At 39.1% G+C, this 17,079-nt stretch overlaps 1 protein-coding gene across 1 annotated transcript; it reads left to right on the top strand.

The window, feature by feature from the left end:
• Positions 1-371: 371 nt before the first annotated feature.
• Positions 372-15,640, top strand: LOC309553554 (gastrokine-1-like; the record flags this gene model as incomplete). Its single annotated transcript, XM_082254814.1, has 6 exons — positions 372-383; positions 1,236-1,277; positions 1,664-1,801; positions 3,324-3,434; positions 7,857-7,992; positions 15,540-15,640. 6 exons carry the CDS (start codon positions 372-374, stop codon positions 15,638-15,640), a joined length of 540 nt encoding a protein of 179 aa, XP_082110940.1.
• Between the last annotated feature and the right edge of the window lie 1,439 nt (positions 15,641-17,079).

The raw sequence follows: 17,079 nt of genomic DNA, 5'->3' as shown, positions 1-17,079 counted from the left end.
AATGCAAGTGGCAGCAAAATATGCAGTGTATTTGATGTTACACCGTGCACAGTATACACAAATTTGATGCTCCTGTCTGGGAACACTTGACAAAAATTTACACAAGTTCCTTCAATATGAGTATTATCAATTGTATATCAATATCTTATTTACTGGGGATCTAGCCAACGTATATCCCATAAAATAAATTTGCCCTGGTAGGAAAAGGGCGATAACATTATCAAGGTAATGCGTCACTTTGATATGGACCCTTTCCAATGATGACTGATCAGGGTTCTGCCTACTTAATAAAGATTAATAGTCACACATATATATGTGAGATAGAGCACTGTAACTCTCCTGCTTCTAGTCCTCTCTTCCAGGAAGGCAGAATGAAGGCTTTAGTAAGTATTTGCCATTTAGACTATACTTCTCTATACAGATATTTACATCTGTTCCACCAGCTGGTAATTTACAAACGCCATAAATTCTTCCAGCTTCTAGGTATAGATATGAATCTGTAGTCAGTGACATAACAATAAGCATTGAAGACTGTACATATAAAGGGTCTGTGGGCATGGAGGTCACTACACCTCCTGCAATCTCATGCCTTTCTCTCATTAAAGGTATTGCTTACCTTAAAGTGGTATTAAACCCAAAATGAAAATTATTTAATATATTTCAGCTTTCAAACTCACAGGTTTAGTGGCTCCAACATTTTTTACCTGTATTTTCACCTGGTGATCCAGCCAGTAAGTCTATTATTTTGACAGACCAAACTATCTAAAAAATAATATGTGCCAATTATAGTTTTACCAGGAATCTTTGCATGTGTCAGCCAGATGATACATAAAATCAGGGTGCATGGTACCTCTTAAAAAAACGAAAAGAAAGGTATCTATAGCAACACATTTTACTAAAATCCCCCATCAATTGTTTTTGAGGACATACTTAACTGTAGGCAATTTAAAAATCAGAGTTCTATAAGCATAATCGAATGTAGAAGATGTGATGTAGCCAAAGATAAGTAAGCAGATGTTTGCTTTCTTTTTGTAAACTGAAGAAAAGAGAGTGTATTTGGTGGTAATCTTTAGCACCTCTCAATTTCTATAGTTTACCACCCACCATATCTCCTATTAAATAACCAGATTGAAACTCTGTATAAAATATAACTTTGTCCAGAAAGTGGACTAGTAATGAATGTGCCATATTTACTTAGCCTACTGATTCTTTTACTGTCTATTTTCATTTTACAGATCCTGATCGCTGCCATTCTTGGCGTGTCCTTTGCAACAGATGTAAGTTAAATGCCTTTAAATATATATAATGAACTTACATAGAGAACATATTAGCAGATACTGATTAGAAATAGCTGGGAACTGATGGCAATGATTTAAAGACTATGATTAGACATATAGAATATTAACCTCATCAGAGATACAACATACTTATAGCATTCCATCAATGTCAGTTATTTTTATTCATCCCAGAAGGACTATTTTGTGTGGAATGTTATACACACTGTATGTTCTAACTTCACTTAAATCATATTTGAATTAAACCAGCCAAACGTATTCTAGGGTACATGTACCATTGACTGATAAATTCAGGTATAAAATATTGTTAACTGATTTTTACTAATGATGTCCCCGCTTTGTTAATGTATTTCATTGATAAATCTTAGAATGTTGCCGTCAACAACCAGGGCAATGATGGAGGCAATGTTCATCAGACAGTGAACATTAACAACCAAGACAATGTCGCTAACATCAACCAATACAATGGCTGGCACTCCTGGAACTCTGTTTGGGACTACCAAAGGGTACGTACCTTTTAATATACAAAAATAAACATTTATTATGAGTAATTTCATGTAACCAAGTGATCAGTGTGGTTTACAAAGGATTTCTGTACAAAGCAACAATTTTAGATCTCCTTGGTCTCACATCATTGTTATTCTATATATAGTCCATCTTCCTTCTCGCACTGCACATTCAGTTCTCCTGCAAGCTATTTTGTATTTTACCCCTGGTATATCTCATCATATGATTCCCTGTTAGCTTCTTCTGTATTGTTTGGCATTACTAACACTATTGGCAGAATAATCTGTGATCTTGCCCACTCTTCTGAGCATCAGCTCCAAGTTAACTGACCATGTGTCCACATAAAGTAGAGTTAGTTGTCTACTCTTTATACTTGGAGATTGTCAAAAAGATAGGCTTAAAGTATAACTAAAGGCAAAACTATTTTTTTAGTTTGGGATAGAGTGGAGAGGGATTAGAATACCTGTCATTTTTTATTGCTTTCTGTGCTCCCATTAGAGAGATTCATCCTATTTGTCCGGTTTACAATTATCATTAAAAGTCAAAGTAAAAGAAATTACCAAATGTTGGGTTTTCCCTAGAAAAGTAATAGAGGGGAGATTGTCAAAAAGTTAGGCTTAAAGAATAACTAAAGGCAAAACTTTTTTTTTAGTTTTGGATAGAGTGAAGATGGATTAGAACACCTGTCATTTTTTTATTGCTGTCTGTGCTCCCATTAGGGAGATTCATCCTATTTGTCCGGTTTACTATTATCATTAAAAGTCAAACTAAAAAAAATTACCCAAATTTTGGGTTGTCCCTAGAAAAGTAATAGAGGGGAAATCTTACAATGGGTACACTAGTTCTAGTGGCCTGGGAGTCCCCAAGGAATTCCCTTGATTTACAGAGATTTCCGCTCACTTCCTGTTTGGCTATGGGACAGGAAGTAAAGGGAAATATCCGCAATGGGACACAGATGGTAAAAATAAAAATCTGATAGGAGTCATAACCCTTCTATGCTCTATCCAAAATGAAAAAAGTTCTGCCTATAGTTCTACTTTAAGCTGTGCCTGGGTGTTGGCATCTTGATTTATTTAAAGCTGAGCTCCTGGAAAAAAACATGCCAGAAAGTGCAACCAGATCTTAGACCTTCAGACTATACTGCCAAGTCCAGGACACACTCCAGTCTTAAATTAGTTAACAAACAAATTTGCACTAAACTTACAAATTTACCTTTGTGCATTCTGCTCCGGTAAGCATGTACACTGTAAGCAATGTGACCTAATTTGCCCAGAAAGATGCCCCTTCCTCTCCTAGCCTGAGTGCTGCTAAGCAGATGATAGTAGGCTGCTGATAAAAAGTCGGATTGAGGTACTTTACTAGTTCTTCATAAAATCACATATATTATTTTAATAAATATATAATTGGGTTTATTATTTTGGAAATAGATTTAATTCTAAAACATAAATGTAATAAATAAGGGCTGTTTTTCTGACCTGTCAGCTGATCTCGGTCTAATAAACTATCTGTGCTGTATTGCAGGGTATGTTTGCTGCCCGTCTTATGTCCAGGAGAGCCTGTGTGGTTAGCAGGATGAACAGGAATGTGGTACCTAGCCTGGAACAGCTGAAAAAGGTTACCCAGGAGAAACAGGTAAGAATAATGGGAGGACCTGCTATTTGCTACAGGATTTTTTTTAATAAAAAATGAATTGGCTGTTAAATAAGATTGTTTTTAGAAAAAGTATGGTAACAAATAAAAAGTGCAAATCTACCCAAAACGTATATCTCAGTTTTGGGTAGAGCTTAATGAGCTAAGTCTCCCTTTGGCTTCTAAGCCCTAGTTCACACCGGGGCGATTGTTGGAACTGTCAAATCGCATAACAAGTCGAACCCGTCTGCCGGCAAAGGAATTGTTCAAATTGCCATGACTCATGTTGCAGCCACTTTGAACAAGGTCCTACACTACATCTTTCTGATTTCACTGTGACTTGCATAAAACACCTGTTAAAGTCACAAGTCGCAATGAAATCAGAGGTGGAAATCACACTAAAGTAAAGCATTTCAAAGCCGCACTGACGTGAACCAGGGTTAAAACAGTTTGTAAAAGTGGATAAGTTTAGACCATCTATTGAGCAATGCTGTCTTGAAGCTTAATAGATATTGTCCCCTTGCCTATTCAAAGCAAAGGACCTCCCCCTGACCTATTAATACCTAGCCAGCACTTCCCCATCACTCTTTCCTCCATGGCAGCTGGGATAGCATAGCTTCTAGCTATGGATGATCAAGTGATCTTCTCCAGCATGAAAGGACTAGGGTCTGGCAGCCAATTGCTAGGCCTGAGCACAAGTCAGAAAAAATAATATCATTGTTATCTCTTGGAGAAGAGGTGGCAAGTTGTGTATCAGTGAGTTGGGGGGGGGGGGTAATTTTAAAAGTTATCATCACTTTTTCTAAAATGCCATATTTTTTCAGTAAAGCTTTACTTAAGATTTTCTAAAAAAAAAAAAGTTGGTTTCAAAAGTCTGTACATTATGACCATCTGGTATTTTTTGCCCAGATGTGGTTGTGCCTTTAAGGCTTGGTTCACATATATGCAAATGGCATGCTCTCTGTACCACATTCAATTCACATGGCATGTACACCGGCAGCCTTCTCTATAGAGCCGGGTTCACATATCTGCCGGACGGCCATGGTCTGTTTTTAAAAAGAGTCCTGTGCATTTTTTAGTCCTTTTCCAGTGCAATCTCATGTAAAATTTGCACCTGAATCGCACCTGACTTGTTGAACTGCACCGACTCCTTTTATAAAGCTCAACCCAAACTTTATTTTCTAACATTTGCTGCTGAGATGGGGAAGATTGGAAGATTGGAACCACATTTGGGTGTGTCCCTCTCACTTTTCGTCCTGTTCTTTGCCCTGTGTGTTTACTCTGTGGTAATGGGCTGTAAACGTATGTTGTATCTATACTTGTGTTTCAAGAGTCTGGAAAATGACGTTTTCAAAGGTAAACTTATCCAAGCACACAACTGTAATTGGGCACAAAAACAATTTTTTTTTTTCGCATTTCCATATGCGCATGTGATTTGTTCTTTATATTATCTTTAAGCATCAATATTTACATGTATCTCTGCCAAGTGTAGCAAAACAGGGGTGGAGGTTTGTTCTGGAAACAGTTTTCTTTATTTTGCGCAAATGCAATTGAAATTTGAAAAAAAAAAATGCTAAATGGCAAGAAGCAATCCAATTCAGCATAACATGTACATTATGTTAAATGTGTGTTTATATTATTTGGTGTTTTACTGTTAAATGTTAGCAGTTGTGGCCATTGAGTCACTTTACATAATGACAAGGAGATCATTAATGGAAACTGGAGACAAGGAATAAAGTTGGGCTTGCCTAGAAGTCGTATTTAAAGTTGAAAGTTAAAGGGATTTTTGAAAATGATTGTTGTGTAAGCAAAAGAAACCTCAAATAAGGTGTATTGTGTGTCACATCAGGATCGCTCCGTTGTCCCTAAAAAAATACACACTTTTGTTAATGTGGAGTAAGACCCAGTTCACACCTGAGCATTTTTTCAGCTCATAAAACACTCATTTTTAAAGTCTGAAACGCCCAACAAGCAAAATCCTATTCATTTCAATGGCTCCTGTTCACATATGTGTGTTTTGTCGCCTGAATCTCAAAAAAGTATATGAGCTTCTTTTTTTGCAATTACAAGCGTTTTTGTTAGATGTCAATGCCTGCCTCCAAACACCTGCAAAAAACACCTGAAAAAAACGCCAAAAAAATGCCTGAAAATTGCCCAAAACGATACGCTCAGGTGTAAATGGAGCCTAATACAACTATCAGTGTATAAAAAAGTGGTTTCACTTTCACTTTTGTGAGTGTCCTCACAATTTACACATTCAACCACTATGACCACTAATAATGAATTTAAGGTGATTGTAAACTATCGCCTTGTAAAACAACCCATTTAGTTCAAAATAGAAATGAAAGGCGAAACATTTGTGAATAGATTAAAAAAAAAATATATATATATATTCCTTTTTTCCCCTTTTTTATAATGATCACATTCCCTCTGTTCTCAGCTGCATGAGAGCTGGGGGGAGAAGAAGCAGGAGCACACTGATCTTCCCAGTGAAAGTCTGTGCAGCGGGGGCATGTCAAGACAAGTCTGATTATTGGAGGAGAGCAGGCTGAGTTCCCAGCACAGCTAGATAACTTACTACGCTGTGTTCTCCTGCTTAGTGTGCTCAGTTTTTAAAGTGGAGTTCCACCCAAAAGTGGAAGCTCCACTTATCTGCTTCCTACCCCCCTCCGGTGCCACATTTGGCACCTTTAGGGGAGGGGGGGGGTGAGTGCATGCCTGTCATAAACAGGTACCCGCTCCCACATCCATGTTAGGGCGCCACAGTGACCTACGTCTTTTGCAGCCTCCTCACCCCCACTGCCTTCTGGGAGAGAAAGACAGGTCCCAGAAGACAGTAGGACCATTCAGAAAGTGCAACGTGACTCTCGCATGCACAGTAGGAAACGGTGTAAAGCCACAAGGCTTCACTTCCTGTTTCCTTTAGTAAGGATTCCGCCACCCAAAGCCAATGGACGGGTGGGCTTCGGGTGCCGACATTGCAGGCTCCGTTGACAGGTAAGTTTCCTTTATATTTAAAATCAGCAGCTACAGTATTTGTAGCTGCTGACTTTTCCTTTATTTTTGATACAGGCTGGAACTCCTCTTTAACCTCCTTAGCGGTAATCCCGAGCGTGACTCGGGGTTGGTTTTTCATATCAGGAGCGGTAACCCCGAGTCACGCTCGGGGTGGATTGCAGAGAGCGCAGCGGTGTTCTCTTACCTTATCCTGGCAATCCAGCGATGATCTCTCATTGCTGTGACCGCCAGCCGAGAGTCCCGCTGCTCCTCCGTCGGTCTCCGTCGCTCTGATCACTTCCTAGTTCCGTTCCCTGCAGCAGCAATGCTGCATGGGAGCGGAACTAGGGAGGGAAATAAAAAAAAAAAAAAAAAAAAAAAACGTTGCACAAAACACATTTTATATATATATATATATATATATATATATATATATATATATATATATATATATATATATATATATATATATATATATATGCATATATATATATATATATACATATATATATGTATATATATATATATATATATATATATATATATATATGCGCATATATATATATATATACACCGGTATATATATATATATATGCATATATATATATATATATATATATATGTATGCATATATATATATATATATATATATATATATATATGTATATATATATATATATATATATATATATATATATATATATGCACACACACATATATCTATATATAATATATAATGCATGAATTATAATCTAATCAATAATATAATTTTATTATATATATTATATATTAAATAATAAAATAATATTATTGATTCGATTATAATTCACGTGTTTGTGTTTCAAATTTATCACATCTGGGATGTCTACTAGACTCTTGTTTTGGTCAGGTTTAAGTCAGTAATTACTAAGAATTGTAGGCCTATAATACATAACGCCAAATTTCCATGAAAAGAATTGTACCGCTTTTGGTATGTAATTCCTGACATAATCATACCGCCAGGGAGGTTAATAGGAAAGCAGAGGGACTGGCAGGAACACCAGGGATTTCACACCAAGGAAGGAATACAAACAGGATACTTTCTCATACAAGTACAGGATACAACAGGCACATATCAGGAAAATGCAATGGTGGGTTTACATATTCATTAAGCCAGACTGCAGGCTGAGAGTTTTATATGTGCAATCCTTAACGAGATGCTACCTAAACTGTAAACCCACTGACAACCCCCCCCCCCCCCCCATTCTAGGAATCCTGTTTGTCAGATAATAAAAACAACTTTGTGTTTGAAAGTGCAGGAATTAACAGTATATACACCCAAATCTTTACAGAATTAAATCAGAATGAATTCACTAACACATGATGTGGAAGTGAGTTACTCATACCTGTTTTATAGCCAGTATGTCATATGTCTTTTTTATGTTCCAGAACCCCAATGCTCCTCCCCCACAATCTCTGACCTACACAGTCTCCCAGACCCGGGTGAAGAACTTGGCCCAATATGGCAGCCAGATTGAAGCTCTCTGCAAAGGTGTACCAACTTTCTATGCCCAGGAAGTGCAAGGTATGCCAGAATTTTCAATGTTGTCCTTTTTTCTCATAATGTAATGTCTAGTTTATTTAAAAAATCAACTAAATACACTATATTACCAAAAGTATTGAGAAGCCTGTCTTTACACGCATATGAACTTTATACCAGCTTCAACTCTTCTGGGAAGGCTGTGCACAAGGTTTAGGAGTGTGTCTATGGGAATGTTTGGCCATTCTTTCCGAAGCACATCTGTGAGGTCAGGCACTGATGTTGAACGAGAAGGCCTTGCTCGCAGTCTCCACTCTAATTCATCCCAAAGGTGTTCTATCGGGTTGAGGTCAGGACTTTGTGAAGGCCAGTCAAGTTCCTATACCTAAAACTCGCTCATTCATGTATTTATGAACCTTGCTTTGTGCACTGGTCCAAATCATTTGGTGGAGGGGGGATTATGGTTTGGGGTTGTTTGTCAGGGGTTGGGCTTGGTCCCTTAATTCCAGTGAAAGGAATTCTTAAAGTGCCAGCATACCTAGACATTTTGGACAATTTCATGCTCCCAACTTTGTGGGAGCAGTTTTGTGATGGCCCTTCCTGTTCCAACATGACAGCGCACCAGTGCACAAACAAGATATTTAAAGACATAGATGAGGTGGAGGAACTTGACTGGCCTGCACAGAGTCCTGACCTCAACCTAATAGAACACCTTTGGGATTAAATAGAGTGAAGACTGTGAGCCAAACCTTCTCGTCCAACAGTAGTGCCTGACCTTACAAATGCGCTTCTGGAACAATGGTCAAACATTTCCATAGACACACTCCTAAACCATGTGGACAGCCTTCCCAGGAGAGTTGAAGCTGTTATAGCTGCAAAGGGTGGGTCAACTCAATATTGAACCTTACGGACTGAGACTAGAAGGCCTTCAATGTTCATGTGCATGTAAAGACAGGCGTCCCAATATTTTTTGTAATGCAGTGTATATGGTTTAGATACGTATATGTTTACTTTGCTATCTGCCAAGGGATGTGTAATTTTGTTCAGTCATCATAACTGTGATTTACAGACCTCTGCCACACTACGCAGCCAGGAAGATCATTCTACTGCATCTTGGCTCATCTTCTTAGCTTCCTGAGGCACCCTCCTGCTTACTGGAGAGAGGTGATGATGCTGATCCTTTGTTCAGTTAGCAAACTAAAAGTGGAGAGGTGACACAGAAAACTGCATTGCTGAACCAGGAAATGAAGTGTGCCTATCGCCTTGGCTGTGCATTGTGGTGGAAGAATGTAAATCACGAGACTGGCTACAAGAAAATACAAATCCTCAGACAGGTAATACAGAAAATCCATATGCATATTAAAATTGTGTATTTAGCTGACTGCTCAGGGTTTGCTCTTTACTTAAAGTAGAATTCCAGGTTAATCCTAACTGTCCCCTTCCCCTATATTAACTAATCTGTGGAAGAAAGATGCACATACTTCCCTTTTTTTAGGTCTCTCCAGTCTGGTCATATGATTCCCCCCCCCACCTCGCCGGCTGCAAGGTTATGAAGAGGGCACTGGACAATGGCTGGTAATGCCTGTGTGCGTCACCCATAGGCTTACTATTGTCCTTCTGTTGTTGGTGCTCCCTCCTCTCCCCTGCAGCCGGGCACTGAATGACCCAGGGAAGCCAATCATTTGACTGAAAATAAGCATACAGATCTTTGTTCCACAGGTTAATAAATATAAGTGTTGGGGGTGGGAAGGGGTACAGTCATCTTAATAGCATTAAAGGGCCGTGCCATCTTAATAGCATTAAAGGGCCGTGCAGTGCACTGGGGCATTGCCTACACAATCATCCACAAGAATAAAAATTCAAATTATTGATAAGGCTATATTTATTGGTACAGTAATGCCAGACTAATGAGAGCTTCTTAGTTCGGCGGCTAGGTCCGGTGAACACACACAGGGATGGGAGTCAGACTCGACTGTCCTGTGTGTGCCTGTTTTGGTGGAGGCGGACAGGCATTCCTGCAGTTGTGGGATCACCTCCTCGGCCACCTTGCCACCTGCTAACTTCGATGGCGAGATGCACATGGGCATCGGTACTAATGCTTGGCTGGGTCACTGGGCAGGTGGGGACCCCCGGCAACTGCCCAGCGTGCCCATTCAGTAAGATGGCCCTGGGAACAGTTTAAAGATTAGTTAAGATTAGCCAGGAATTCTACTTTAAGGTATTGTCATAATTCAGCATTCTGTGGTAATTCTTTAACAACATCGCAGATAATTATCACATCCTTTTAAACCTAGTGATCATTTTTAACATTTTCACTGAATTCAGCACACTAATGACTATGCTATCTGGTTTGGTGGCATTTCCATGTTCACATTGTCTTGTCTTTACTAACTTACTTTCCTTCTATAATACTTTTCTGTGTAAGATATTGTACATGAGGCCTCAATGTGTTTATTGTAGCCTTTCAGCTTATTATTTGTTGGTGTTATATTTCCTCTTGGTCTCTCTTAGGTACTGGTTTGTTTGTCAATCTACATGGCTGCACTGACCTCGGCATTCTGAGATTCTTGGGCATCTCTCTGTGTGGCAATATTGGATGTTAGAGTTGTGGCTCTTACTGCCCCTAATCTAAATGAACGTGCCTGGCTGCTGTGATTCTAGCCCCCATCTGATCTCTACTCGTCTAACTCTTGTGTGTCCACTGGTCAGATTGTCCGTCTTCTCTGTTTTTTTTTTTATATAAAGTAAGATGATGTGTTTATTAATAAATTACTACTAAGAACACACAACTAACTGTTTTCCAGTCATTCCTTTAATAAGCACTGCTACTATTATCATGCAACAATACCTGAATTCATCCTACAGTAATGGCTCAAATTAACAAATCTTTATGATTTTTATAAACTGGTCTATGGTAAAGAGACTTAAAGGATAAGTTCACCCTAACACTAAAATCTCTACATTTACAGACATCCACGATCTAACACTAACCTATCTAGCCCTGTAAAGAAGAAATTGCTATACATGCCTTTTTTTAAGCTGATCCGATACGGTCCCACTCTGAGCTGTCAGCCACGGCTTCACTGATGAGGCGGGTGCAGAGGAGGTAGCCGACAATGGAAGCCCCATAGTAAGTCTATGGATGATGTACTTTGCCATTCACTTCACAACCATTGTCGGCTGTGTCCTCTGCAGAGCTTCCGCCACTGGAGACCAGGTCGGATCGGCTTCAAAAAAGGTATGTATATTGATTTCTTCTTTACAGGGCTAGATAGGTTAGTGTTGGATCATGGATGTCTGTAGATGCAGGGGTTTTAGTTTTAGGGTGGACTTATCCCTTAAGTTCCATTTTGACTGAAGTTCATCAAATATCTACCAGAAATGTTAGTATTTATTGCAATCATGCAGTAACACAGATACATTCCATAGCCTAATTACAATGTGAATAGATTATTACACAAGTACTTACAGTAGTTGCATACATGAAAAAAAGATGACCCCGAGGAGGCTCACAAAAACACAAGGAGAGTGCACAGACTCAATAGAGATAGTGCCTCTTCTAAAAAGGATCACTGCACTGCAAGAAAACATTTAAGACACCTCTAGGGGTGTACTCACACTAGAGATTATGTATTATGGCTATTGTGGTAGTTCCGTTACCATGTTCAGGCACAGTTCAGCATACCATGCCATGGCTTGCTCGAAAGAGATAGTCTGCTGGAAGGTTCAGTTGGACTCAAGCCTGAGAATGGAACTTGAACACTGGAGCACATTAGATCGCTTTATACTCTTTTAGTAAGAGTACAGATGATTTAAAGAAAAACTGAAGCTTCCATCCTTTACAGTCAAGTTGCCATCTTAGCTTATTTGATCTGTAGTTGCTATGATACTGTATTTGATAAGTTATGACACCTGCCATCTGATGGCTTGATCATTCAGTTAAGAGCACAAACAATTGTAACAGTTATCATTCAAGGCTTGAATGAAACTATTTTTGAAACACTTAAATCAAAGGGTTTAATTCAGCTTTAAGCATGTTTGAGCCCAGCACAATGCGAGAGCAGGCCAATGAGGGAGTGGGGAAAGTCATGCTTGGGCAAGGTACAAGGCAACGATGCCTAGTGTGAAAACACCCCTAAAAACACCATATTTATTTGGGTGAAATAAATAAAACCTTATGTATAATTAATTGTTTAGTAAGCTATATCAACCAGTTTTTTTTAACTGAAGTTTATGTATATCAGGCCAAGTTAACAAAATCCGCCAGTTTGGATTGCAAATATAATGTAAACCATAGATATTATAACATTGTTATATGCATGACCAGAGTTAAAAGATCAAGTCCACTCAAAACAGATTATTTTGTTTAGGTTTTACTCCTAACAGGCATTGTCTTGTTACTGGGTCAACTTGTTAGCACATTCCTCTACTTTGAACATAACTGATCACACTTTATGCTAAGTAACAGGCAAGCTGTTATTGGCAGTCTGGAATTGTGCAGTTTCCTCGAGAAAGTGGTTCCCTATTATGAACCATTTGTTTAGCAGATTTAAGCCTCGTCCACACTATTAGTTTTTGGTCATTTAACCCAGCGGGCTGAACAAAAAAAAAACTGAAGAGCTCAGGGGGAGATCCTGTACTAACTTTGCAATGTTAGTACAGTGATCTCCCCACTGAGCTATTGTGCTCTGACAGAGGGACGCCCCCCCCCCAAAGAACAACGGTCAGTGCTCTCAGCCATTGGCTGAGAGCGCTGATCGAATGCCGATCAGCAAACCTTTTTGGTCTTGCCCCTTTAACAAAAGCCGGCCAAATGTCTAGCTTCTGTTGGACAGGCTGCCATACACACGGGCTGAATGTCTGCCGGTTCAATAGAAGGGGCATGGCTGAAAAAGATTTGCTGATCAGCATCCAATCAGTGGAGCACTGACCTGTGTTCTCTGGTGGGGGGCATCCCCCTGTCCGAACACAATAGCTCAGTGGGGGAGATCTCTGTACTAACATTGCATAATTAGTACAGGATCTCCTCCTGAGCTCTTTAGTTTTTTTTTCTTTCAGCCCACTGGGTTGAATGAAAAAAAAAACTAAAAAAACTAAAAGCAAGTACCAGCAAGTACCAGTCTTAACTCTGCCATATGTATGGCCCTTAAGGGTCAGTCCCAATCAAAATAGTTTTTTTAGAAGGTTTGAAACTTTAGATTTTTTAATATCTGTATCTAGAGTATTTCTCCCTCACTTCACTTCCAGGTAGAGAAGAGAACTTTCCTCTATGAGGACACAGACAGGATTACTAATTCAAAATAAATATATCCTCAGTGGGGACTAAAACAGCATTTTAGAACATTCTCCCACGCTGAAACTGAAAAGAAAAAGGTTGGGCGGAAGTTCTGCTTCACGATAAGTAGAGATTCCCATATTTACCCACCTAGCCCATGCAGGCACCATCTGAGTTTGTAGCTCTTGAGAAACCAAGAGTGTTCTGAAAGCAGGGTCTCCCCCGTATTACAGTGGTTTGCATGCAAGATATAGTGTAGAACTTCTTTAAAAATCCTCCCCAAATATGAACACCCTTGCTCCCTACCAACTGTTTTCTAAATTAGTTACAAAGCAATCCTAAACTAGGAGCCCCAATTGTCTTTAGGGGAAATAAAAGCCCACAATACTTACCTAAATCCATGCTTATGTGACATGCCAGGCCCAGAATCTTTTTCAGTGCAGGGAAGGGTCCTTCCTCAGGTGTCCACATCGGTGCTTAGGCGATGTGAACGATTCCTATTGGGTGTCCAGTGGTGGAGGCCTCTATGGCTCCAGGAAAAACTGCTCAGCATTGCAAGAAGAGAATAGTTGTCATTGGCACAAAAAGCTGTGCTGGATCACTGGTCTCTATGTGCAGAAGCAGGAGCAGAGAGCAACAAGGATGGTGAAATCAGGTAAGTAAAAAACTCTGTCATAGGGTTTTTATTGGGGCAATGGGTGGGAACGAGTGACAGGAGAAGGTTTGTGTATGCTCAGAGATGGAATTTAAACCATCCAACATTACCCTACAAAGTGATCGCAGGAACAAAACATTTGGCAGTCACAGCAGCAATATTTTCATTTTCTGGCTTACGTTTGGAATTTTCCAGATTAATGGATCTCACAGTAGTATATAAACATGTTTATTTTTGGTGGTATTACGTCAAGGATGCCTAAGCATAAAAAAATGTTCAGAAAGATTAAGTAAAAAAACAAGGACAAGATAATTGTCATGTCATCGGAGACTGAATTGCTTCCACCCACTGATGTATCAGGGAGATGCGTGATTCAGCACATGCAGAGAATTAGTATTAAAGCCAAGAATGGAAGAAATTTACATTATAATGTTCTAAAACGTATTGCCCTGGGAACACATGAAGAAAGCAGAACTTTGACTAGAGAAATACAAATTGATAGAGTTTTACATTGACAGACACGCTAATGACAGAAAATAACCAAATAGCATATTGAGTATAGGTATTTTCCATTTATTTTCCTATTATCAATGTTTACACAATGATTTTAATACACTACTTCTGGCAATATAGTATTACAGTATGACAAGTCTGAGAAAAAATCTTTTTTTCAAAAGTTATTGGATGGTAAATCTACTTAGTTGACCTTTAGCATTTTCCACCTTCCCCCTTCTATAACCTGCTGCTGCAGGAAGGGGGGTAGCAAGAGAATTCCCCATAGATATCAGTTGAGCTAAAAGAGAACAGCAGCGCAAGCGGCAGGGAAAGGAGGGGTTCAGCCAGGGAAAATACACACAAGATTTTCATGGCTTCAAAGCTAAGAATAATTTTTGCACACAGGACTGGTGTCTAACCCAAGGGAAACATTTGTGGAAAGTGCTCTTTATTAGGGAAGACCACTATCCATTATAATATTATTACTACAATTTACTATGTAAGTAGAAGCACTAAACAGTAGCAGTAATAATGGCCCTTTCACAGAGGTGGCATCCATTCCAATCATTAGGGAATTTGTGAACAGATCCCCTACTGACCCGGAGCCAAATGAAACGAATGCCACTTTTCTGACATTAATGCCTGTTCAGTTTTTTCCTCTATCAAAAGATGGGGAGTATGATGGACCCACGTTAGGTCTATAGGAAGGAGGATGCAAACGGACATTACATCTTTTTACCTCCAATCCATCAGGTTTAGGTCCAAAACATCAGAAAAGGGTGCTAACCTATTCACATTTTTTTTCTTTTTCAGACCTAGATGTACTTGTAGGTAATCGGATGTAAGCGGACGCACATCTGTTTACATCTGTCTGCCCACATACTAACATTGAGCTTCAGTTTCTATTTGAAAAGCATTGGCCATTGCAACTAATCACATGATAGCTTCACTATTATAACCTGTATTTCAAACAAACATGTGAGCTTTAATTTTATAATATTAAATAATAAAATAACAGCTATACTTATCAAATGGATAAGTCTACTTAGAGCTTCAAAATAAAGATTAATATTTTATAAGTATGGTCTCAGCTTTAAAGATAATATTGTATAATCATTCTTTTTTTTTTTTTATTTTAAATCCCAATTTTTTTGCATTGTGTTGCAGATCCAAACTTTTATGGAACAGGGTGCTCCACTAATGGAATTGTCAATATTCTGGGAATTACAATTTGCGGGGGTCCTGTCAACTGTGTAGAGCCACTGTAATTTTTCACTTCTTCTCTGAGATGTCAGACGTCTTCTCATTTTATACTCGCTTGATGCATTTTCATTTAATCATTTAGGAAATCATATAGACATAAAATTGCTTGTATGAATTGCATTTTCTACAATAAAGAAATTGTTCAAAAAACAGAGTGAGCTTTGTTTACTTCTGGGGGAGATTCACACGGGTGAAAAGGCAGACAGGTCAGCTCATTATCAAAGCACCTGCTATTGCACTGTAAGTACAGGTACACGCAAGTGTACTAAATTCCCATAGGAAGCTGAGTTATACAAAGTGGAGGAAAGAAAAGTGGAGGTTTCTTGCACATAGCAACCACATTTTTAAATGGCACTCTTTTTATTTTTGGTTTTAAAATAACAGTAGCGATCTGTTTGTTATAGATACTTTTTTTCCCACAACTTGATCATTTTATAGGTAATAATGCCCACATCTGTTCTGTCCTCTGTTGTCGTGCCTAGGTATATATATTTGTTTAGATATACATTAAGGCAGAATATACAGACATTTACATATTATGATTATATGTAATATTTTCGAAATCTAAAGCTAGTTAGTGTATTATTAGTAAAACAATATTAATAAAATCTGGAGGCCATCTATTGACCATGCCCACAAAACCACACTCTTACACCCTCATTTGTAGGATCCCAAGATCCAAAGGAATTGTGCCCAGGAAAAGGAGAGGAATGTCAACCTTAAAGTGACACTAAACTCAATTTTTTTTACATCAATCATTCTAAAATATCAACAATACTATGGCTCATACTGTTTTTTTCAGGCTTCGTTTTTTTTTTTTTTTTGTCCTGTACAAACTCCCTATCCTCCACCTTACTGTTACCAGTGTGGAGCAAGCAGTGTAACCTTTTCTGGTCACATTCTCCTCTCTATGTGTACTACAATTCTCATAGAGCTGAATATGTCAGCTGTAGATGTGTAGTCCATCTTGGGGGTGGGCAGGAAAGGGTGGCTACATTCACATACACAAGGGGAAGCATGGGGAACAATCGTAGGCACCCTAAAACAGGAAGTCTGAGAACAACAGAAAAAAAGCTTGCATTTGAGATATGAAACAAAGGAAGAGAGATGGAAGGTACATTATATTTAAACATATTGAATTTATTTCTTTTTTTTAAAAATGTGAATTTAAAGCGGAGTTCCACCCAAAAGTGGAACTTGCGCTCATTTGCTTCCTTCCCCCTCCGGTGCCCCATTTGGCACCTTTCATGGGGGAGGGGGGGAACGAGAACCTGTTTTTTGACAGGAACCCATTCCCCACATCAGGAGACGGCGCTGCAGCGCTGTCCCTTGGAAGTTTGGCCCCCTCCTCCTTCCCCCACCCCAGAGCCAATCCGAATGTGCAGCACGCTTCGCGCCTGCGCATTAGGGACCCACCTGTGAAGCCGCAAGGCTTCACTGCCGG

The sequence above is a fragment of the Pelophylax lessonae genome (assembly GCF_965119305.1).
Source record: "Pelophylax lessonae genome assembly, chromosome: 4".
Lineage (NCBI taxonomy): Eukaryota > Metazoa > Chordata > Amphibia > Anura > Ranidae > Pelophylax > Pelophylax lessonae.
Note: the sequence above shows the minus strand (reverse complement) of the source record. Positions and strands in the feature narration are given on the sequence as shown.